The sequence below is a fragment of the Saccostrea echinata genome, unplaced genomic scaffold, assembly GCF_033153115.1.
Source record: "Saccostrea echinata isolate AGI-Se365-2 ecotype Australia unplaced genomic scaffold, CSIRO_AGI_Sech_v1 ptg000012l, whole genome shotgun sequence".
NCBI lineage: Eukaryota > Metazoa > Mollusca > Bivalvia > Ostreida > Ostreidae > Saccostrea > Saccostrea echinata.
The window spans coordinates 20,482,321-20,507,384 of NW_026889761.1; the positions used below are offsets into that span (position 1 = coordinate 20,482,321).

At 31.4% G+C, this 25,064-nt stretch overlaps 1 protein-coding gene across 1 annotated transcript; it reads right to left on the reverse strand.

The window, feature by feature from the left end:
* Positions 1–8,640: 8,640 nt before the first annotated feature.
* LOC133185626 (uncharacterized) lies at positions 8,641–24,359 on the reverse strand. The gene is made up of 6 exons (XM_061320937.1): positions 24,352–24,359; positions 22,765–22,907; positions 20,931–20,966; positions 20,666–20,722; positions 12,304–12,370; positions 8,641–9,643 (listed from the first exon to the last, which is right to left on the reverse strand). Exons 1-6 carry the CDS (start codon positions 24,357–24,359, stop codon positions 9,223–9,225), a joined length of 732 nt encoding a protein of 243 aa, XP_061176921.1. The 3' UTR covers positions 8,641–9,222.
* Between the last annotated feature and the right edge of the window lie 705 nt (positions 24,360–25,064).

The following is a 25,064-nucleotide window of genomic DNA, read 5'->3' on the forward strand; positions in this document are numbered from 1 at the left end:
CAAAGTAGTCACTATGGTAAATCAATGTTAAAGATTTATCATAACGGTATATAACGTTCTGTGATAGACGTTTCAATTCATTTCAGATTAATTGCACAACATAGATAATATCCAGTTGTACAGATTTTCTCCAAAGATTATATCCAAAATTTTGCAGATTTTAATCCAAGTTAAGGTCTAGCGCGCTGTTCCTGTACTGCTAGGAGACAGATTCCCTAGGTCGAGAGTTCAACCCCGGGCTGGGGCGGAAGTGGGTATCCTTATAAAAGTGAATTTCTTTGTGCTTTCTATATATATATATATATATATATATATATATATATATATATATATATATATATATATATATATATATATATATATATACTCGGGACCATTCTTCGTGGATTTCGTTGCTCTACCTTATTTTTACATTTTACATCCCCACGAATATTTACTTTGTAAACATAATGATTCATTGAATCTACCGTACATGTATAAACGAGTAACCCACAAAATTGCGTCCCAGCGAACAAGTAAACCTTTGCCTGCCCACGAACATTGCCTCCCACGAATTAAGATGATTCCAAGGAATATAATTTTTTTTATACATAGTTTTCATTTAAAATTGTTAAAACGTACTAAAATTATACCTATACAATTTCGTTTAGCTACACTTAAAAGATTTGTCATGATAGGAGGTCCGGACGGAAGCTATCATTAATAATCGTGCTGCAAGAACAAAATTAATCAATACTTGTTTTATGTAGGTTTGAGCAGTAAATATCGTAAATATCAGTAATAGCTTAATTTTGCTCATTTCTTGTGTCTGTAAACAATAATACTGCATGTAATTTTATAGAGGTGAAAACTAGTTAAAATTCAGTTTGTATAATCACTAAATTTGCTCCAAAAAAACCGACTCTTTTAATCCTATTTTTGAAAAGGCTTGCACATTTTTATGGCTTCAACTGCGTATATATTTCAGAAGACTCTTCATGAATTCCATGTGGCTTTTTTTCAAGGAAAGATAATAAAATCCAATAAAGTTGAAGGTTTGGCACTTTGATTATTAGCGAAGGGAAATATTGATTCTATTTAAATTCAATTTTGGTCCAAATCAATGACGAGCAATTTGACTAATTGAGTCATTGACAATATATCTAACATTAATTTTGTCCGTATTTCGACAAACCTTTCCACATAATTTGCTGTATTTCATTTACAATAAAATAGTAGCAAAATTTATTCTTGTCCCGTTTTACAGGCCAACATGACCTTGATATACAATGTAACAAAAAGCAGAAGATTTGCTACAAAAATATCTGCATTACCTGTTTGAGAATAATAAACACCCCCAATAAAGAAAATATAAAACGCCATTACGTCTTTATGAGAGGGTTTAGCATTGACGAAATAAGGATACATTAAAGAGCTTTTAAAAGCTAAGTTCAACGGGGATGTCACGAGGTTACAACATACTTCCGTTTTTGTTGTTGTTGTTTTTTTTTTTTTTTTTTTTTTTTTTTTGGTATGTCGAGAAAGTACATGTAGCAGTGCTAGCTCAAATTACACAAGGTTAGGTATCTATTGTTTATTTATTTAAAAAGACAAATAAACAGATAGCACAGTATTCAATATTCAAAAGAGGAGCATCAAATATACTGTGTTGAAAGCGGAAACCGAGTACAATTTTGAATGAAAAAAGATGATTTATTTATTGAACTGGATGAAATCCCGCGTAAGCGCGGGGAATTGAATTTATACCACTACCGACATAAAAAAAAATCCAATAATATATATTTTAGATTCTACTGACAGCCTACAGGCTTATAGCAGGAAGAAATGTCTTGTTCAAAATGCCGCATATATCTTTGGAGAGAAGTGGATGTACGTCACCACCACCAACCCCCCCCCCCCCCTTCCCTTTTTGAAAAAACTTGAAAACTAACAATTTCATTAACTGAAGTTAATTGAGAAACATTTTATACTATGTTATGGATAGTGTACTTCAGGTGCTCTTATTTCATTTTCGTCAAGGATAATAGCACCGACTATGCAAATTTTTATGATCATTTTTTTTTTAGAAAACATTAGCTTTTAACACCCTATGAATAGGCCGAGTATTTGATACAAAAGACTGTATTAAGAAAAAAAGACTGAAATGTAGTGATTAAAGCAAAAATTTTAACAGCTTTAATTGTATTTAAACAACACCTTTTTCATTAATTTTTTTTTTTTTTTTTTTTTTTTTTTTTTTTTTTTTTTGTAAGCAAATTTAACAAACTGTACTTCGGGTTCGTTGTCACTATGCTCTTAGTGACGAATATACAAATTTTACAGATAAATTTATTAGGAAAACCGACTAATAGTATTTCGATAAATAAATATATTCACATCTTATAGTGTTATCAATGATTTGCCATTATTTCAATGACCATTCACACAAAAGCATTTTTATGTTCATGCAACTATATAATCGCCTCGTTTTTTTCTTTATAACATCGGGATCGATGCTATATGATGTTCTAGAAGTTTCCGTCAATGTTAAGATCGGTGAATGATGAAAATAATTTGCACATTTCCCTTTTTAATCGGTTATCACAACTTATTAATTTCTTTTATACCATTTAAATCACATTTTGATTGAACAATTCACTGATGACTTTTATGAAATAAATAAACGATTACTTGTTGTCAGTTTCATTAAAATTTGCCAGTAACTTAGATCCACCAACCAGAACCGCCACCGTACTCACGGTTTTGCTATTTCATTGCTGTTTATAGAAAATGAAAGTAGACTTTTAATTTAATGTACGATACTTACAATGCGAGTGAAATCTGAATATAGTTCATGGACATCATCTTGTATCTAGTGTATTCAAAGAGGAGTTAGTAAGAACTCTGGAGCACCCGTTTCGGAGATTATCTGCAAAATTTATTAATTTATAAGTATAGATTCTGAAGTGAACGGGTAGGGCATTCAAATATACTGAAACGCAAAAGAAACGCAACATCCTATTTTAGGAGAAAATTTTATATAAAGAATATAATTTTGTATCTAAAAAGTAAGGATATCTGCAATGAGTAAATATCGGTAATTTAACGGTTGAATGATTTTCATGCCATTTACCGGAAGTTAAGTTTGAGTCCGCTTAACAAAAATTAAAAAAAAAATGCATGTTTAAAAAAACAATTGACAATAATATAGGGGTTTAAGGGTTTGTATCATAAGTAATGCAGGAATATTCCGAAAAATAAACTCCGCTTCCTTTTCTGTAAGAATTGCCAAGGCTTCCTGATAATGACTTAAGTACACATTTCCATTGCTCTAGCTTGGAAATCCAAAATAAAGGTAAAAGAGAGTTGCAGATGCAAACATGCACTACATCACGCCTAAACAGGCGCTTACGTATCATTAGCATGAATGTCCAGTCCTTGGACCGGAAGTCCAGGGGTTACTACACTGCACTAGGCTAGAGAAAATTCGACCTAATCATCTGAAAATCAGGCATTTAAAAATGGCAGAGAATATTTCTTTCGCTTAGATCTCGAGAATGATGAACCTACTGCATCGTAGAAATCAAGCTTCAATTGTTGTGCATGACAGTCTTGCAAGCTGTAATTGAATGGTCGGGGTGGGGGTGTTTTAACAGTGATGTGTTACTTTCTTAAGTTAAAATTAAGATAATCCTTTAACATATTTATCAAATCTCTGATGTTTTTTAATCGAGTTTTACCAAACCGTATTGATTTTTGAAAATTATCAAATAAAAAATTCAAATATTTGCTGATTACTGCTTGTTGCTTTTCTTTTGCGTTTCAGTATATTATTCAGATAGAAAGTTCATGAAGTTATAGTATAGGTTTTAATTTAAGACAGATAAAACACGTAACATTATATTTTGTCCATTTGTCAGTTGCATATTCTACGTACGACCAATTTCTAAAACTAAGTAAGCTACAGACAAATAATGATGATAAACGGTATCAAATTCTCGTTTAAAGTCATCATTTTGAAAAATAAATGGTAGGCACGATGACCTCGCTGCAAATATTACCTCTCTTCTGATAGCTAGAATCTTTCCCGACTTCTTTCATTCAAATTGTTCGGTCATTCTTTTCTTAATGAATTATCTATGGATTTTTCCATTTACCCGATCGTATCAAGTTGCACACAGCCGGTGTTATTGGTCGATAGGGATGCTTACTCATTTTTGATACCTGATCCCATTTCAGTTTTCAAATGTACTCGTCTGCTCTGCTCACAATTTTTATTGCTTAGAGCATGATTACTATTTACTATCTTTACATTTCATTGTGATAGTATCATAATTATTAGGACCTTATATGGTGATGTGTTTATTTCAACCTGATGTACCTTTTGAGAAAAGACAATGATTTATGGAGATAAGAACAGTATTCATGCTCAAAAGTCCTTTGAAACAATTTAAATTGTAAACAAAGCAAAAAAGACCTTCATCACTTCATTTTCCCTAGGGCTCTGCAATTGGATCGAAACCGTTTAAGGAATAGGCAAAACAAACAAAACCTAATGAACAAGTTTATATTTTTCGAAAATTCTACAGTCGATACAATTGTATTGCTAATACAATCTGTCGTTAGGTCGGATGTTGACTTACGTGTTTTGTAAAAATTATTTGCCTTTTGTTTCCATGATATAAACTTCCCGTGGGTTTTCTCCATTTATCCAATCATGACAGGGGAATCACTCGTCCATTGCATCTGGTTCCAACCTCTTACGTTGTCAAAGGTCTTTGTAAGCCCTGCCCACGTGTTGTTTAATTTTACTTTGAGCATGATTACTGTTTGTAATCCTCACATTTGATGTTAACAGTAAAGATAACCAGACTAATGCGAGATCTGATGTCGTATTTCAGGATTTTCCAATGCAATATGTAGGAATTACCAATTCTGCTAAGAGAAACAAATTCGGAGCCTTGACACTTATACAGAAGTGTTTTGTCTAGATAGATTTGTCTCTACTTCTTAAGAATGACTGATTGACTGGTTGTATGTTGTTTGAAGCCACATTCGAAAAATTTTCATTCATATAAGAACGTAACCATATGCCGGTGAAGGGCTTTAAATGAAATATGTAAGATAACGAACAGTGATGGATCTTAAGATCGATATGCATCACTAAGGGCTGATCAGCAATGAGAGATCTTACCGTGCTAAAGCCTACCAGGCGCTTGGCGAATTAATAATCACTAACTATGTTTACGTCTAAGGCTTGAGGCGGCACGGCAAACGAGAATCGAACATGGACATACCGATCACGAAGCGAATGACCTACAAGAAGGCGACTCTGAGCGGTTTCTAAGAAAATAAAGATTAGCAAAAATATGTGAGATTATACTTAGAAATTAAACTTCAAAAGTTTTTTGATTCATGTTAGCAACGAAAATTGTTCAACATTAGTAAAATGAGCGGAATGTTAAAGATTTAAACCTAACTGCATGACGCGTTTCCATAAACAATACAACCAAATTAAAGATGCAGAAAGATGATAATAAAATCGATATAAAAATTTAAAAAAGACATTTTCTTCAAATGATCAAAGAGTTAAAGAAATGAATAAATGCTGTTATAAAACAGTTTTAACTACATGAGTAGCAAGGGAAGAATCCACAACAATTCTATAATTTGCAAAAAAGTCCGTTTTCGACCCCAAATCGCCTCCAGGATGAAACCTTATTTGTAAATCGGAATTCCGTTGCATAAATGCACATCTACAGGACCAACCAGACAAATTCCGAAATATGATTGGGCTACTGTGCACAATTAGTTCAGGAAACAAGGTTTATGTAAATAAATAAATAAAAAACTTCATTTTTACCCCCATTTGGACCCCATGATGAAAATCAAAATTCTGAAACAGGACACCACCAATCACCGCAACAGTAAGCAAAACGTCTGTTTCAGTGGTTCTGCCCATTTAGGAAGTACTTTAAGAGTACGTATGATTGCCAGTAGACATTGCAGAAAATAGAAATATCCCTGTTTTCATTATATAATATTACCCTTTTCAAAGCTTTACAGAATGAAAGGAAACATGAATCTACATTCTGATTTTTTTCTTATGCTTAATGATTTTCCCTATCTAAAAGGTACGTTCTTCTAGAATCTTAAACCCAGGCAAGGCACTGACTAATAAGTTGACGTCACAAGGATTTCAACAACCCTATTGTAATTCAGCTTTTTCGCAAATTCTAAAGACGATATATTACTCTTATTTGTACATGTAACCTTTCGTTCGATCGTATTTTGTCTGACATGTTTCATACGATTTGTTAGGGCAATGCTTAATGCTTTAATACTAAATTTAACTACAGATTACTCTATCTGAGTAATGCATAGGGCCCATAGTGGGTATGACCGGTCGACAGGGGATGCTTACTCCTCCTAGGCACCTGATCCCACCTCTGGTGTGTCCAGGGGATCATTTTTTGCCCTGTGCACGATTAGTTTTGTTTATAGGATTCATGAGATTCATCACTGTTGTTATCGTCATCTTTTACGTGGAAAACCAATTTTTTCCAGATAATTTTGAGGCAAATGACGGATGCAAAAACACCAAAAATCCTATTTGAATTGATAGATTAGGTTTACAGCATTTTATTCATTTATCTATTTTCTCTTCAGATTCATTTATCATTCCTCCTAACTAAAAAAAATTAATGCATAAATAAAAAGAATATTTTAAGAAGTATACAATATAGAATGCAACGGTATGAAGAACCGCTTTAATAGCAATATCTTTAATATTAATTTGTTTTCAGCTAACCTGTAAAAAATGGAATTTCAGCAGTCCGACCATTATTAGTTTCAGGTCCTTGGAGAAAGTGAATCTTGATTGATCATCTGCTTGTTGTTTTATATGTCAAGGCTGATTAAATCTATTTCACTGATCCTGAAGTGGGAAATGTTTGATAATTTCTGAAGAAAATATACATATTGTAATTTAATATCTAGGTATAAATGCACAAATATGCTTGTATTCATATGAAGTAGAATTTATTCAAAAACTTCTACATGAATGAAGAAGTGTCTTGTTGTGGGCTACATTTAGATATATAGACGACTTTTATTCATATTCATTCTTTTGTTGATTCGATATATTCTTCTGAACTCGTAATATAAATTTACTTCATATTTGGATATTTCACTAAAGAAAGACATAAATGACAAATTAACAAAACTTTATGCTAAACGTGACGACTTCAACTTTTCTATCGTCAACTTTCCTTATTTATAAAGCAGCATACCATTATCACCTGCATATATGGAGTTTATGTATGCCAGTTGATTCATTACGCAAGAGCATATTCTACATACGAACATTTTTTAAAAGGACACAAGCTATTGACAAATAAGTTGATGATTCAAGGATATGAACAGTTGTTTGAAGTCAACATTTCGCAAATTATAATGTCGATGCAAGTACCTTGTTAGAAGATCTATTATTAAACCGAATGTTTGTTTTTTTTTTTTTTTCATACAAATTGTTTAACCATTATTTTCGCACTGAATTGGCTGCGGAATTTTTCCTTTGCCGGATGATGATAAACAGCGGTTGTGGCCGGTCTGGGTTTCTTTCTCTACCATTGCACCTTATCCCATCTTTGGTGTTTTCAGACTCTGCTCAATTTATTGTTGTTCCTTCGGAACTTTGAGCTTGATTTCTGTTTTTTTATTTTCATATTTCAGAATACCGGTACGTAATGAAACTCTTGGTATAAGTTTACTGCCTTAAATGCATTTCTGATGCACTCATATCCATGAGTGATTATATGGAGAAATTAATTGTTATTAAAAATTGTAATGAATTATAATGATAGCTTATCGAGTAAATCTTCACTAGCGTATAATTACATACATACATTATAAATATTGCAACAAATAATACTGTAACAAGAGCTTTTCACATTCATAAACAGTGTTGGACAGGTGCTATAACAAAAGTAAACACACTTCCCAAGTATAAGTATAATCTCTTAGTCAAAATTAAGCAGTTCAATGCACTTCGCCATACTATGTCGTACATAAATATTTTTAAATAATTTCCCCTTTATTTATTATAAAAATTTCAAATTCAAACAAAATGGAATTCCTATTCTATTTTTTTTACGGGAAAAATTTTCTCCTATCTCCAAACTCTGTGCGCTATCAATACATGTACGAGGATAATCTGACTCTACTCGATGCTCTTCTCTGTTTTTCGTAATATGTGGATTTTAAATATATTTCCTGACGTATAGCAGAGTTTATATATTTAAACAATTGCATAGGATGAGTATTCTCCACATCTACACGTGAAAAAAAAATGAGTTTGTCATTGTTAGAAGTAAAAATAGAGAACCTGTTCGTTTTCTTACAGGGAAAATAACATATATCACCAAATTAAAACCATATAGCTAAAGCACAGGCACTTGTTTCTGTAATAGTTTTTAAACCATAGTACAATGTTAACACAAAGTATCTAACTCCGAATTATATTAACCCCCACCTCTCTTTTACAGAATCGCAGTCATCTACACTCTCAGAGAAAATGCACTGGCATCATAATTTATCTACAAAATCACATTTATCATGCTTGTCTTTATTTTCTTTTATCTACATAGAAACATATACAAGTATAAGCATCAATTAAACATTACCGTAACATTTTAAATTTAAGAACTATGCACAATCCTATTGTATATTTATTACAATAAAATATGCTTAAATCAAGGTCTATCTCAAGCAATTTCTATGAAACACGAGGATTGTCCGCTTGATGAATATTAGCTTCTGATTGTTCAAAATTGGAAAAACAAAATTATTTTGATAATTTATTTGAAAGAGAGTGATGAACAACTGAATACAATGACAACAGGTCGATAGAACAGGTATGTCATTTACGTATCACAGCCTATTCCATTCAACTCTAAGCTAAGATCTTTACCTCAGCAATATTTTTTCTCAGCATGATGAATGAAGGAGACAATTTCCCCTTTAGGACAAAATTTTCAGTTCATTAAAAAATTATATTCTTCAAAAATTTTGTTGTCGGTAATTTTACTTTTATTAAGATATTTAATTCCATTATTTTATTAAATTTCTCATTGATTGAGTATTTGTTATTATATTGACAGTATATTTAGTGTAAAATAGGTCTAATATATGAATCAAAATTGATTTTTTTTTTTTTTTACAATCGTTTGTTACTTTTTTTCATCACTCGATGCTGTTTGGGTTTCCCAGATTTTCTCCATTCCTGCTTTGGAAAAACTGGTCATCAATGGTATGATCCCCTGAATCATCCACTAATTCTGTATAAGGATGGATATTTATGTAATCAATGATTGTTTTCCTAACATGCACTGCATCTAGATAGGATCCATCCGCATTGTTAGGTACAATATATGGTCCCTCAGTATTGAAATTTCTCTGTTCTGAAAATGCCTGTGTTGTGCTCTCTATTCTTGGTTCGGGTAAGCGTTCATAACCCTCGTCCATCTCTTCTATGATGTCATAATCGGGATCAAGGTAAGGACCATTTGATACAACAAAAGTGGCTTCGTACTGAGGACTTCCTGTTTTTGGAATGCTGGGAAGGCGCATTAAGTCTTTTCTTCTTTTCTTCAATAACATTGTTCTGTGATTAAAAAAAATGAATTCTCTTTCTGTTCAAGTGTCTTCAAGGCTACAAATTAGCAATTCGTTGGACGTTGAAACTTTGAAATTTCTTAATCTAATGAATATTTTAATAAAAAATAAATATACAGACTCAATAAAACATTTGTAACAATGAATGGTGAAAATGGGTAGATTCAAGAAATTTATGTTCAATTTTGAATAGAATAAAAAAAAAGCAAGATGGCATTGGTTTGAAGGTGACACGATACCTATTGTTGAGACTTTGCTTTTAAAGAAAAAGAAGACATAAGTATGACCAAAGGGAAACGCATCACTGAAAATGCTTACTACGAAGAAACCAACGGAATATGAATGCGCATAAATACAGGTATCTTTAACTGAATTTATTTTTGTAAATCTACGTGACAAATATTTGCAATGTTTGCTACATATTACTGTATGTAGGTCATGAACAAATTTCAATATCGCAAGGGCATACTCTAGTTAAAATTAAAAAAAAAAATTAAGTAATAAATTGTTTCTACATATCTTGTAGTCAATGGAAAGTGTTGCTGCTTTAAATAGAATTCGCATTTTATTAGTTGAAATTTCATGTTATCTAGCTCTATTCCAAATATGTGTGAAATAATCCAAGTATTTTATGTGTTTATTAAATAATGCTCTCAACTTTAGGAAAGGAGCATCCCTTTTCAAGTTAATGAATGTTTCCGTTATGTATGTTTATTAAATGGTCAAGATCTATAAAGTGTATGCCCTTGCGAAAAGGCGATTTGATGAAGCACCTCTTCGTGAAACATGTAAATCCTGTACAAAAAACACGGTAGAATTAAAACAATACATTCTCATGATAGTTTTTAAATAATGACACTTAACAAAGGTTTCAGATTTGTATTAATGGTCTATCTAACATTTGTAAATAATGTTCTCTTTAATAGTAAAATGCAATTTTTCACTGTGAAAAAAAGTATTTGATTCGCCTCTCACTGCACCAAATATGCGTCAAATTTTACCATGATGACGTCATGTAGACAAGTGCATTACGATCAGTGGCTTGTTAACATCTTGCTGTGTATGATTTAACTAGCGATAAAAATGAATGCAGTGGTAAGTTTTGACGTAGTTCATTACTCTTATGCAGTTTAAAATTGCACATTATTTCATTTTCTATTATTGTGAGGAATTGCTATTTTTGTGTGATGTCACAGTAAGCAATTCCCTTATAATTTAAGCCCCGCCCCCTTTATGCAGCCTTAACAGAGCTGCGAATGATAACGTAGGCATGTGATATATATATATATATATATATATATATATATATATATATATATATATATATATATATATATATATATATATATATATATATATATATATATATATATATATATATATATATATATATATATATATATATATATATATATAGTGTTAAAGCAATGATACCAAACAAAGCGGATTCATTTCTTAAGATAAGTGTTAAACATGAAAACGATTTCATATCTAAATTCACATTATAAAGGAGTTAACATAAAAAAAAAAAGAAATGAATAAATACTGCTAATCAGTGAGAGAAATTGCAAGACTCTTCCTGTCCATCTCAAGAAAAACACTATAGTTAACTAAAGTTTACTATAGTTAACTAAAGTAAATCAAAGTTTCAAAGTTATCACAATAGTAAATCAAAGTTTCCATAGTGTCAAAGTTATCACTATAGTAAATCAAAGTTTTCATTGTGATCATTATAGTAAATTAAAGTACAACGTTTAAACTATGGTAAATCAAAGTTTCAAAATCATTATGATTTATAAATGTTTTAGACATGAAGCATGAAAATTGAAAGTTTAAAATTTGTTTCCACAGTACGTAATTTTCTGTGATACATGTAAAAGGTATTTAATTTCACAACATTAGTATTACCCAGTTTTGCAGATTATCTCAATTCCCAAAAGATATCTATTTATGTCTTCTATTTCAAATAATTAAATGTACCTTGCATGCAATTCACTTTTTGCATTCAATTTTATCTTTAATTTCATACTTTTCTGAAAAGAAACTATGGTTTTCAAAGACTTCTACGGGAATACATTTCTAAAATGAATATTGTTTGGCTTTTATTTCAAGTGACCTTTTTTTATATTAGTAAATAACATAATTTAATGTTATTAGGCATTTAACAAGACATACGGAGTAACCATCTTAAATACAATGATATCGAGTAAATTTGAAGGATAACTTTAATTACTCAAAGTTTTCATAGTGAACACTATACATGTAGTATTTCAAAGTTTTCATAGTGTCAATTTATCACTATAGTAAAGCAAAGTTTTCATAGTTATCACCATAGTTAGTCAAAGGGTCAAAGTTATCACTATAGTTTTCATAGTGTCAAAGTTATCACTATAGTTAACTATAGTAAACTTTAGTGTTTTTGTTAGGGATTACAGAAACAGGTCAATATGAGCCAGTTTAGGAGGATGAGATAAAGAAAAATGAAAACTGCAATGAATGCGGTGAGCAAATAAAATATCATCACTGTCAACTAAATTGAAGGTAAAATTTTGAATTATTAAGGTGTTCTTATTAATAACAATAAAGCTCTTTTAAGGGTCGTAGCATTGCGTATCACTTAATATTCTGATATAAAAAATGAATACAGACCTCATTTTCAATAAGCTGATTACCAAGATGGCGACAAAAAGAAGAAAAAACCCAAATCCCACGAGCACTGAAACAGATATTACATAACTCCTACTGTCAAAAAAATAAGAACAACCATGCATTCCTATCTCTTTTGAAATAAAAATAAAACAAATAGACAATAAATTAAAAGCAGAACATAACCTTGACCAGTTAAATAAATCAGCTTTAGATGAAAGATATAGAAATCCTACAGCTATAGAAATAAAGTTTACCAAATTCTCATAAATTAAAATATAAAACACATCCGACAATTAATACAAAATTTACAGCACTGATATGACAAGTACAGTACCAACCATACCCAACCTGACACCTAAGCAGTCCCAGAAAGCAGTCCCCGGGACTGCTTTGGGACCGCTCTGGGACTGCTATGGGATCGCTATGGGACTGCTCTATAAAGCAGACCCAGCAGTCCCTGGGACTGCTGTGTTCACTCATGCGTGTAAAAGGTTCTGAGTGACATGATAGCTCCGCCCCTTGTGTATTCTGAATTTGCAGCTCCCTGTTGTTGTTTTCTGCAGAGAGGTGATAAAAAATATAAAGAAAACAAGTATTTCTTACAAAAATTAAATAAGTAGAGATAGTTATACACGTAATTACTAATTCTCTTCAGGGGCTGTAAATTTACACAATTGTAGTCTAGAATTGATTTTTAAAAATGAAAGTAGTTAAAAAGGAAAGTCAGGGGATGATTTTTATCCCTTAAATTAAACTTCAATACAGGTGTTTGAAAAAAAATATCTAGGCCTATTTAATAAACTAATGCAGTCAAATTATGTATTCAAAGTTTGCATAAGCACAATTTCAAAAAAAAAAACAAAAAAAAAAAAAAAAAAAACAAAAAAAAAAAACAAACAAACAAACAAACAAACTTATATTTCAGTAAGATATTCAGAGTGACGTACTGTACTGGACTTTTTTTCTTAATTGAAAAAGTTAATACATGCTTATAAAAGAGCACCCCATGCATGCTTTTGTTTTACCGCCCTCAAATAAAACCTAATACTTTATTAAATGACCATAAAATAAACTTATTCTACCATTCTTCTGTCACATAAACAATGTGACCAATTATTGGAGAATTTATTGAGGAATTAGTTTTTATCACAGACTACCACTAAAAACAAGTGACACCATTTCTTAATTATTTATTAAGTTTGGCATCATATGGCCACGGCTGGTTGCAAATCAATTATTTAAGATACATGTGTTCAGTGGGTGCCGACCCAATTGGTTTTTGGCACACCTTCAATCAAAGCAAACAATCAATCAATCAATCAATCAATATTAACTGTACACATGTCATTTTTTACACTATAAGACTGGCGTTTGCTTTCCAACTTTTGCGGTGCGCCAGCCTTATAAAACAATATTCAATCAATCAATCAATATTCAATTGAATCAATCAATATCAAGTTCAATCAATCAATCAATAAATTTATCAATTCAATTAATGAATATCCAATCATTTAATGAATATTCAGTTGAATCAATCAAAAAGTTTCAGTCCAATGAATCAATCCATTTTCAATAATATCAGTCAATATTAAATCAATCAATCAATATTCAATCAATCAATGTTCAATCAATCAATGTTTAATCAAATCAATCAATCAATATTCAATCAATCAATGTTCAATCAATCAATACTCACTCAATTCAATGAATTGTAGTAAGTTTATGTTTAAGCCAAAAAATATTTCAATTAATCAATCAATGTTCTGTGTTAATCATCAAGTCAATTAATTGTTTTTCATCAATAAGTCATCCACATAATCAAGTTGCACTTGCACCCTGTTAACAGCGACGCGAGTCAAGATGATTTGTGTTAAGCGTTATATGATGTATCACTCCAACTGGCTCTTCGTTCTGTCAATTACAGAGACAATACTGTCCGCATAATAAGATGACCAGCCGTGACGATAAATGGGTGTTGTCTAGTCCTTGATCGATAATTATCCTGTTGCAGCTTCACCCTGTTTAGAGTCAATAAGCCAATACGATTGGGTGAGCGAAGTCCTTCCTACTGGTACTTGGAAGTGTCCATCACGATAGCATTTATCACTGTATGGCAAGGAATGGCAGCTTTGACCGGTCGTGACTATGGCAAGGTCTTAGAATGATTGACAGCTTGGCTCCTTAGGCCTCTTTTTCTGAAATCAAGAAAAGAACTCAGCGCAGAAAACAACTCAAAAGTAATATGGGGTGAGGAAGGGCGGGTAAATTTTCTTAAAAATTCTTAGCAAACCCTAAGCGTGTAACATTTGGAAATGGTGTGAGAATGGAATGTACAAATGCTTGCGCATATATTGCGCGCGCATCATTCCACGTGGTGCGCTGTGATCAATGGATTTATAACGCATTCACTTCATAAATCCGATTATCACAGACTACCACTAAAAACAAGTGACACCATTTCTTAATAATTTATTTATTAAGTTTGGCATCATATGGCCACGGCTGGTTGCAAATCAATTATTTAAGATACATGTGTTCAGTGGGTGCCGACCCAATTGGTTTTTGGCACACCTTCAATCAAAGCAAACAATCAATCAATCAATCAATCAATATTAACTGTACACATGTCATTTTTTACACTATAAGACTGGCGTTTGCTTTCCAACTTTTGCGGTGCGCCAGCCTTATAAAACAATATTCAATCAATCAATCAATATTCAATTGAATCAATCAATATCAAGTTCAATCAATCAATCAATAAATTTATCAATTCAATTAATGAATATCCAATCAATTAATGAATATTCAGTTGAATCAATCAAAAAGTTTAAGTCCAATGAATCAATCCATTTTCAATAATATCAATCAATATTAAATCAATCAATCAATATTCAATCAATCAATGTTCAATCAATCAATGTTCAATCAAATCAATCAATCAATATTCAATCAATCAATGTTCAATCAATTAATACTCACTCAATTCAATGAATTGTAGTAAGTTTATGTTTAAGCCAAACAATATTTCAATTAATCAATGTTCTGTCAATTGTTTTCCTTTGACCAGTTATCAAAATAATTATGTTGCAGCCGCGCCCTGTTCACAGCGGCGCTAGTCGAGATGAATTGTGTTAAGCTAAATCCGCCAAACGTGCATAGTTACTCATGTAATATGCACGCCGCCACAAACGTGGAGGTAGCTTAACACCCTACTCACAAAACCAGCCGTGACCCCAACCATATATATCAATGATACTACTTCTACTATAAATGATAATATTAAATCAAGTTGGCAGTTCATTATGTTTTTAAGACCGCTTTTAAAAATTTTAGCTTACTGCCAGACGAATTGAATATATAAAATATCCTCTGTTGTAACTAGATTAATGATGCTTGGTTACTGAGTTAATTACTTTTGCGATCTTTTTCCTGATCGAACTTCACCATCACAACTGGAAACGATACTGAACTGTTTAAGGATTCGGCAGTTTTATCAAATGAATACATATCTTTACACAGCCAAGGTCATTTGCCCCGCAATAGAATATCAGATTAGGAACCCCATTCTAGCACATTCCTCTCTCGCTTTGTTACATCATGCTAAAATTTACTGCTATAGAAGCCTGTGATTAAAATGAACAGATGAACCAAATATCTCGAGAAAAAGTTCAGATGTCTTTCTTGTTTTATTGAACTGCAAGGTTTATAATCTATGAATGATAACATTTGAATTGTTCTCTTCCTAATAATTTAATTGATTCGCATGAAAGTAAGTAGCTTTTCAAGTTCTAAAAGAATATAATTTACATGTATAGTGCATATAGTTATATTGAGGCACAACACATGTGGTTTAAGGTTATATAAATAATAAATTACGAGGAACGTTTGCTCTGATTCGTAAATAATGGTGCATGACTAATAATTAACAATACAGAGAGTAACTGTGCCTCTTTACCTTACTGGCCACCCCCCTGCAGTTTAACGTCTACGTGGTGAAAGTACTCGTTTATAACGAGGTCCTACTTATGCAATGCCGAGTTTGAACTTAAAGTGCTTAGTATAAAAAGGGTTTCTTACTAAAGATAGGCAATTATCTACTGTTGGATACATATTAACATTAATCAAAACATGAGATGGAATACACTATTTATTTATAAATTGATGATGATAGTATGATAGATAAGATTCTTTATTTTCAAATCAGGGCCCTTTCAAGCATCACAAACAACAAGCATGATTTCTACAATTACAAACAGTACAGACAATTTATGTGAATACTAAATAATCTACAGTACATGTATTTTTATATTGTAAAATTTGACACTGTATATGTAAGTTATGTTGATAAATGAAATAGTACTTCCGTGATGATAACATGTGAAGTGTGATCAAGTAATTCTAAGATGGAGATCTCAATTTAACAAGGTAAATCTAAAAACGTGTATAAGCCATTTATAAATATACTAAACACCAAACCAAACTGTATAGATCTTACATATTTTGACGTCTGTTTATAAAGTTGTGTGATCTAATCGTAACCAAAATAACTTTACTACAACTATATAGGTGTATAATCATATGTGGCTTTCCCGCAGCCAGTACGTCTGCGCTTACCGTGCTCAGCTAAAGAATATTACTGCTTAATCAGCCATATCGGAAAGAAATAAATATAAAGTGATTCAAAATTTTAAATGACATAAAAACAAATGGTCTTCATACAAATGAAAAGTTGCTGCATTTTTATGCCAATCATTGCATCGTGGGAACGCTGTTAACAGCGCGGGAAGACGGCACTGAAAGAATTGCATTTCATTTGAAGTGACTTTTAAGATTTATATGCCCTTCCTATCAGCAAAATCTTAGGTTTAATTAGCTTTTCGTCAGAATACAAACTTGACATGTATCAATTTCCAAACCCAGATGAATTAATTTTGTGACGGGAGCAAATGTTCTACGCATTGAAGAATTCCCAATGCTGACAAAAATCGCCAAACGTGTCATCAATTTTGAGCGGATGTCGGAGTTGGCTGAACTTGCAAAACAGAAAGACATCAAGATAAATAAATGCGTATCATATTTCGAACCAGACTTTGACCTGACGGCCCATTGAAAAAATATAATATTTCATTTGTGTTTAATTAATTTATTAATCACTTTATTTACTTATTTATTTGTGACGATGTGTAACAACAAATGGAAGGCGTTTGACATAGTAGTTATTCGAAGCCAAGTACGCAAAAAAATCATCTGGTTTTCTTGACAATAGTCTAAAAACGATTTTTTGTATCCATTTGCCAGGTAAAGATCTTATCAATGGTGCTATCATACCGATTATGGCCCTCCATCTATAAAATTTTGGGTTTATTGTTATGTGGATATTGATCCCCCCTCCCTGATTTACGGGCCTAGTTTTTGATAGAGATGTTAAGAAAAAGAACAGCCATTCGCCCATAGGGATTTCACTCAGCAACATATACTGAATTTGTCTTGATACAGATCTGCTGAAATTGATTTCAATTAATTAATTAATTAATTTGCTCTTCACTCTCTAAATTAAATTTAAAACCATTTCTCAACTCATCGCCTAATTCTTGCTTTGGTGGAACATGACATGCATAAATATTGAAAGTAGTTTAATATTTACTTAAGAATGACCGATGTTTATTAATTGAATGCATGCCTAGGAGTAACGAAATTTAAGGTTTTCTGTTTGAAAAAGTGTTTCCTCAGGCCGGGGTTGCTGATTTGTTGAGGACGGACACGAAGATGTTAATCGAAGGGAGAACAAGCTTAAAATACGTATTTTATAACAATATGCACATATATACACAATAAGTAACGACAGTTGACATCAAAACACTACTCTTTAAATTGTATAAGGGATGCTAGCGAGGACAGTTAAATATTACAAGTGAGGATCAGGTTAATATTGCACGTAATGCAGCCATTACTTGCTATAAACTTAATTGATTTGTTTTTATAAATAATACATGCCCCTCTTTCAAGCTCATTGGTTGGTGAATAAATAAATTAGTCTTATTATTATAGCCTCATATATCGATAACATTAAGGCTCCAAGAAGTACATACTCGGGCGCTTACAACATCGGAACAATGACCGACGATGCCGAGCACGCGTAATTCAATTCACTGGGAGTTTTATGGAACCCGATCTTATCGTGTGCATAATTATATTTATATTGCTCTAAACTCTGTGGTTGAAGGGGGTGTGCTTAAATTTAGATTCTACTAAATGCAATACAGACCAATTGTGATGATTAGCTTATTCTTTGCCTTTTCCCACTGATTTTAACAGAATGATCGGTTAACTGTCCATTTAGTATTTTCTTGTGCATTTTTTAAAAATGTAATTGATACAACAGTGAAAATATTATACTAATAATTGATGTAGGCATACAAGATGACATACCGTTTGTGTTGTGTGTAGTAGTATTATGCATGTCCTCCTCATTGCATGCTGGTATTGCCGTTATTCTCTCACTTCATTTTGTAATGCCTTGTTTGGCTTTGGCGACTATAGATGTTGTGGACATCTTGGTCAATATTTACAGCAACGATACTCCTACAAGTAAGAGCCTCGGCTAACGTCCATACGCTCCTTACAGCCCTTCGGCTCAAAGTCAAAAACTCTAGCATGTTGAAGTACACTAACGGTACATTTAGTACAAACAAACAGTAAAACCTCGTCTTTGTACGCCACAGTCTTTTGACAATGTCATTGTGCAATATTCTAAATTTTCTTAAAAATTCACAGCAAACCCTAAGCGTGTAACATTTGGAAATGGTGTGAGAATGGAATGTACAAATGCTTGCGCATATATTGCGCGCGCATCATTCCACGTGGTGCGCTGTGATAAATGGATTTATAACGCATTCACTTCATAAATCCGATTAATTTATAAACAAGTTATTAAAAGAGTACATTTATATATATTTAAAAATAAACATTTGAAAATATCGGGAATTGTGACTTATTTCGTACTTGTTTTGTTTGTGTTTACCTTGCCGATTAATAAAGAGCAATACAATGATATAAAATTGTGTTAACACCTGAGGTTTCAATCGCCTTTGGACATAATTAGCAGAAAGTCAATGCATGTTATTTGAGTATCAGTGTTACACATCACTGAACACGCTGGTCAACAATGACACTAATTTCAATCTATGTACTGCATAAAAAAAATCTTTGTTTCAATAATTGTGTATAAATTTATTTCGGGATGAATTAATTTTGAACATAATCTGAGGGTTCCATTCGCGTCATTTACAGATGTACACTCGAACATTTATATAATAAAACACTTAAAACTGAGAATCTAACGTTAATTAAATTGGCAAGTCATTGAAAATAATTATGACTGAAATATATAATACTCGGCAATATTTGACTAAGAATTTTTCAAAAGCTCCAATACTTAAGAAAAATGCATTCAGGGTATAGTATGGGAATCGGCCTTGCTCTATAATTATAAGATCTATTTAAAACTAACTCTGGTAGAAAATAAACAATTCAAGTTTAATTTTCTATATAAAAAATAAATAAATATTAAAACCAATATCAATCACAGAAAATAAAGAAACTGATTTATTTTGGTGAAAAATAAATATACCAAATAATTGTCTTTAAATATTCATGTTTTTAATAGATGTGAACATCTTCTTCGTTCAATAATTTATTATAATTTGTTTCTACACGCGTACTGTGATTTTCTTAACAGTTCAGAAATGACTGTCGCGTAATAATTGTAAATATTTATTGATACTACTCAGAAAGAAATGATCATCAATTTCAACTGCATTTTATAGTTACATTGTTTATTGGTAATCTCATTCTGAGTAAGCTCCGCCCATTAAGTTAATTAACCCCGCCCACCGGGACTGCTGGGACTGCTTTCTGGGACCGCTAGGACTGCTGGGACCGCTGTGGGACTGCTCTAGGACCGCTGTGGGACTGCTCTGGGACCGCTTTAGCAGTCCCAGAAAGCAGTCCCCCGGACTGCTCTGGGACTGCTGCTTTGTATCAGGTTGGGTCTGGTTGGAACTGTACATCTTAAAAATTTAAGTATCGGTATATTTATTCATGAAATTATGAATGACTTCAATTTATAGTTCATCGCAATGATGTTGTTTAATCTGTTTGACTTTATTTTTAATTGTTCTGAACATGATACTGATCACTTTAGTCCTTAATAAGTTGATATATTTTCCTTGAAAAAAATTGTTAACATCCTGCAAGGGCATACTTATTCATTTTTGAAAAGCAATAACTTAATTCTGTATCTTAATGACCAATTGATATTAGTAGGACTTGAATTCACAAAACTATTTCATTTTCAACTTACAGAAAAGCAGAGTCTGATTTATACTCGTCGTTGAGTCTTGAATTGCGCTTTCTACATCTAAATGGAAAAATATAATGCAATTTAATTCAACATGATGAGGAACTGTAATCAATAAAATTATTACCTTAGATTTTATGTAAAACTTAAGTAAATGTACATTTTCTTAAAATTAATGAAACTGATACGTTTATTATTATTATTATTTTTCTGTTTTTGGTTAAAATATAGAACATTATTTTATTTTTTTTCCTACTGACTACAGTACCTGGTGAAAAAAACTCAGTAAAGTTATTCTCTATGCCTAAAAAATGAAAAAAAAAAAAAAAAAGAAACAGTGATTTGTATATAAAACATATACACTGTATATTATCAAATTATTTCATATTCATGTACAATACGATTAAAACACAGCCCAAGCTATTACAGTTGTAAGTTATAGATATGCATTTATTGAGAAATATGCCTGCTTATGATGGCAACCATTGTTATTAAAGAGCTGTTGTGTTGATCTTCCAGTATTGATCCCTCAATTGTTGCATCTTTTAGGTTATTTTTTAAACAGTAGTGTTACTAAAGAAAATCTATATCACCATCTTAGGACCAACTATTCTTTAACGTTTTATGATACAAATGATAGCTATTACATGTTTTAGACATATAATGTGTATTTTCACACAATGAAACCATAACTCTCGTGTTCGAATGAACCAATTTCTGTTTGGTTAACATTTTTTCAACACAATCTGAAAGAGGACTGTAGTTATTAAGACAATTATATGTTATAGTTGTTCACTACAAATGACCCATAGACTATAATGGAAAATCACATTTTTCTTCAATGTTTCAAAAAAGTTTCTGGATAGCTTTTCTTATGATTGATTTTTTTTAATTTGTTTATTCATTGTAGTAGTAGAGGAATGTTTATGGCAACTGACTCTTGAGTAATATTATTCAAATTTATATCAAGAAAAAATTTGTCAACTCAATTTTGCCTATCAGTATATAATAATTAATTAAACATATGTACATATATAACAATAATCAAGTTTGTAAAGGAGTCTAACTTGAAAGGGGGAGACACCAGATCAATTCCTTGTTCCATACTTGTAGTTCCATCAATATATAAAGAATGAAGGATGTATGCTATTGATACAACACCTTAAATGGTACACTAAAATTGTTTAAAAATAGGTAGCAATGCTCTTTTATACTAATATATTATACTTTCATATACTAATATAAGCATGTGTAGAAGATTAAATCAACCTAAATCAAATATAGTCAAGTATATACTAGATATCTCATAATTCAGCATGACGTGACAGAAGAACAGGATGGATATTTTCTCAGAGGTGACCAGGCTAGATATGTAATGTAAACAAAATAACTGAAGGATTTCAAATGTAATTCGTGAATCAAGAAATATTTATTTTTCTCTCTTAAATTCAAATATATAGGGTATCGAAGAACAAAATTAAATTCGTTTTCATTTTCATGAGTGTCAGATACATGAACATGACTTAAATTATCCATACTTTCTTGCCTTGCTACCTTGCTGATTTTATTTAAAACATGACAATATGACAAAAATCAAAACTAAGCCAACTGACCGATTTTGTTTCTTCAATTTAAGGTCTGACGACACGTTCCTTGAATATCTGTTTTTGCATTCCTTTGTAATATATAAAAAATCTTTATAATAATCATTATCTGATCATTTCTTATCTATTTTCAAAACGTCTGAAAAATATTTAAACCAAAAATCGTGATATCAGCAGTTCAAGTAATTTGAAGTATAGAATGATATAGGAGATATCCTCCGGAATCTTACACAAATGCCCGGAAATATACCCCAATTTTTGGCGAAGAAACTTCTAAATGTAGCAATATATCAATCACAAATTTTTGGGAAAAGTTATATATATTTTAGGAAAGTGTCGTATGACCTTAATTATTGTAGGCAATAAGAAAATGCTAAATTAAATTATTTTCTTTAGTGACACTTTAGTTTAAAGAAAGTTCATCTAAGATTTAGAAGGTCTAAGAACCAGATTGCGTCATATTCTTTTCTAAAGAAATGAGAAAAGAAAATTGCTTACAAAAGTTGATTCTGGTCCAAAATTGTTTTGGAATCAAATTCATAAAACTATTGGCGATGCTTATTTTGTCTTTGGTCAAACAGGTGGAGTCCGTTTCATTAGTTACCCTTGCTAACACACAATTAGCTAATCCTACTGCAGTTCTATAAGAAGGGAAAAAAAAGACATTAGACATACTGGGTTGTATTGAAAAAGTTTAACATGAAATATATTATCACTTTTGGTTGGATCTTTTTGAAATACTTTAGAAATTCGAGTCACATTTGATGTAAAACATGCAGTATGAATTACACTCAATAGCATCTAGCAAAGAAAATGAAATATGTTATTTTTGTTGCATATAGTATTCAGGTGCAGAAGTTAACCATGATCAATAGGATATGTGCTAGAATTTTTTTTTCAGAATTGTCCCATTTTCAAATAGGGAAAAACCACAGAGAGAAAAAAGCACCTGAGATATTACAAGTTTGTTATCGTATTATTCCATTAGTGATATCAGTCATTCTACAAAAACGTAAACAAATAATAAATTGTTTTGTTAATTGATTGATTGTATGTTGCTTTAAGTCCGTTTCAAAAATTTTTCACTCATATAGAGACGAAATAATATAACGATGAAGGACTTCAAATTTAGACCTTTAGTCGGCACTCAGGACCATTGAGCAGTGAGTGATCTTTATTGTGCCGATGCCTGTCGGAACTAGGTTTTTAAGGTCTCGTCCGAAAGACCCACAACTTTCACTTCAAATTGCCGAGCGTTGGTGACAGAACAGTTTCTACCACTTTTTATCGATTAGGGTTAGTCAGGGTTTAAAACGACGATCTTCTGATCACAGAGCAAGCGTTATTTTGTTTTGTGTCGTTAACAAATTTAAAAGATCATCAATTTTAATGCTAAAACTAATATGTGGTTTCGTACATATTTATCTATATGCAGTTTGAGTTTTATCATGAACATAACATAATGTATAAAAACCTGCTCCATCGCAAATATTTATGTCACTTTACTCATTCACAACTTTGAAGATGAACATTTCACTCGCATAATCTTTTAGAATAAATTCCATGGAATATTGAATATTTTTTCCTTAATTAAAGGGAAAAAAACTCCTATCACAGATAAATGCATGGATACTGTATCATACGAAATTATTTCATGCAGCTGAAAATAAATTATAATTTTTTTTTAATTGTATACAAACTATGCAGATCTGACAATAAATTGGAACCAACCTAAAAGTGACCACGGAACCTGATGTTGCTGATTATATTTGTGAGTCAAATTATTAAGACCATAAATTTTCCGACATAACAAAAATTGTTGTATCTCTTAAGAATTTAAATTCCATAACGGTACTGCAGGGTTTTGCATTTAAGGTGTAAAACGGTTTATCATTTTGAAAACAAACGAAATACCTGAATCTTTTGATTAACATCATAAAACAAACATTACTTATAGCTATTACCGATAATGATAACTTTTATCGCTGAAAACTAACTTCCATAATGATAAACTTCCGTAACGATTGTTTTCCCAAAATTTTAATATAATATCAGATTCGTGCCAGATATTTAAAAACCTTTTACCTTTCCATACTCAACAAAAAGACGTCTTTTTAGGTTGATTTAAATAATAACGAGATGCAGTCATAAAGTAGTAATACCCTTGTATCAGGATAATGAAAAAGCCATAATAGTGATTTTATTATCTACATTAAAATATTTAAACATACACACATCTAATTTGGCAAAATATCATTTGGACCCATGAGCCTTTTTGTGTTAGTATTCCTTACCGGTCTAGAATTGAAAATTCTGATTGTTAATTCAGATTTTGACACAGTTTTTGAAATTTTTCTCTGTAAAAAAAAATAATAAAAGTATTTTTTAAAAAAAAAAAAAAATCAGTTTGTCATTGGAAATTAATGATTTTTTGTTAAAACAGCACATCATATAAAAACGATCGAAAGCTATTTTATGGGTAGCTAGTAAATTAAATCCTTTAACGATTCTTGAACATTTCGTCAAATTAATAACCATTTCTAATAACAAATTTCAAAGACAAAACTTTCTTGATTGATACAAATTACTTTTGTGGGAAATCATTTCAAATAATTTTTCTATAACTTGCTTTTTAAAGCTACTACTTTATTCTTGTTATATGAAATATTAAAAATGAAGATAACGAACAGTAATTAAGCTCAAAAGTCCATTGAGACAATACACATATAGGGAGCACAGCAAACACGGACCTCTAAAAACATCAGATGCCATGGAGGAGTAGGCATCCCCTGTCGGTC

Bases quoted from the DNA above. Each gene is read 5' to 3' on its own strand.
- LOC133185626 (XM_061320937.1), bottom strand. The intron at 20,967-22,764 runs GTAAGCAATTTT...TTCATTTTTTAG, and splicing joins TTGGACCAGAATCAACTTTT to GCATAGAGAATAACTTTACT. The intron at 12,371-20,665 runs GTAAGTTGAAAA...TATCTGTTTCAG, and splicing joins AAATCAGACTCTGCTTTTCT to TGCTCGTGGGATTTGGGTTT.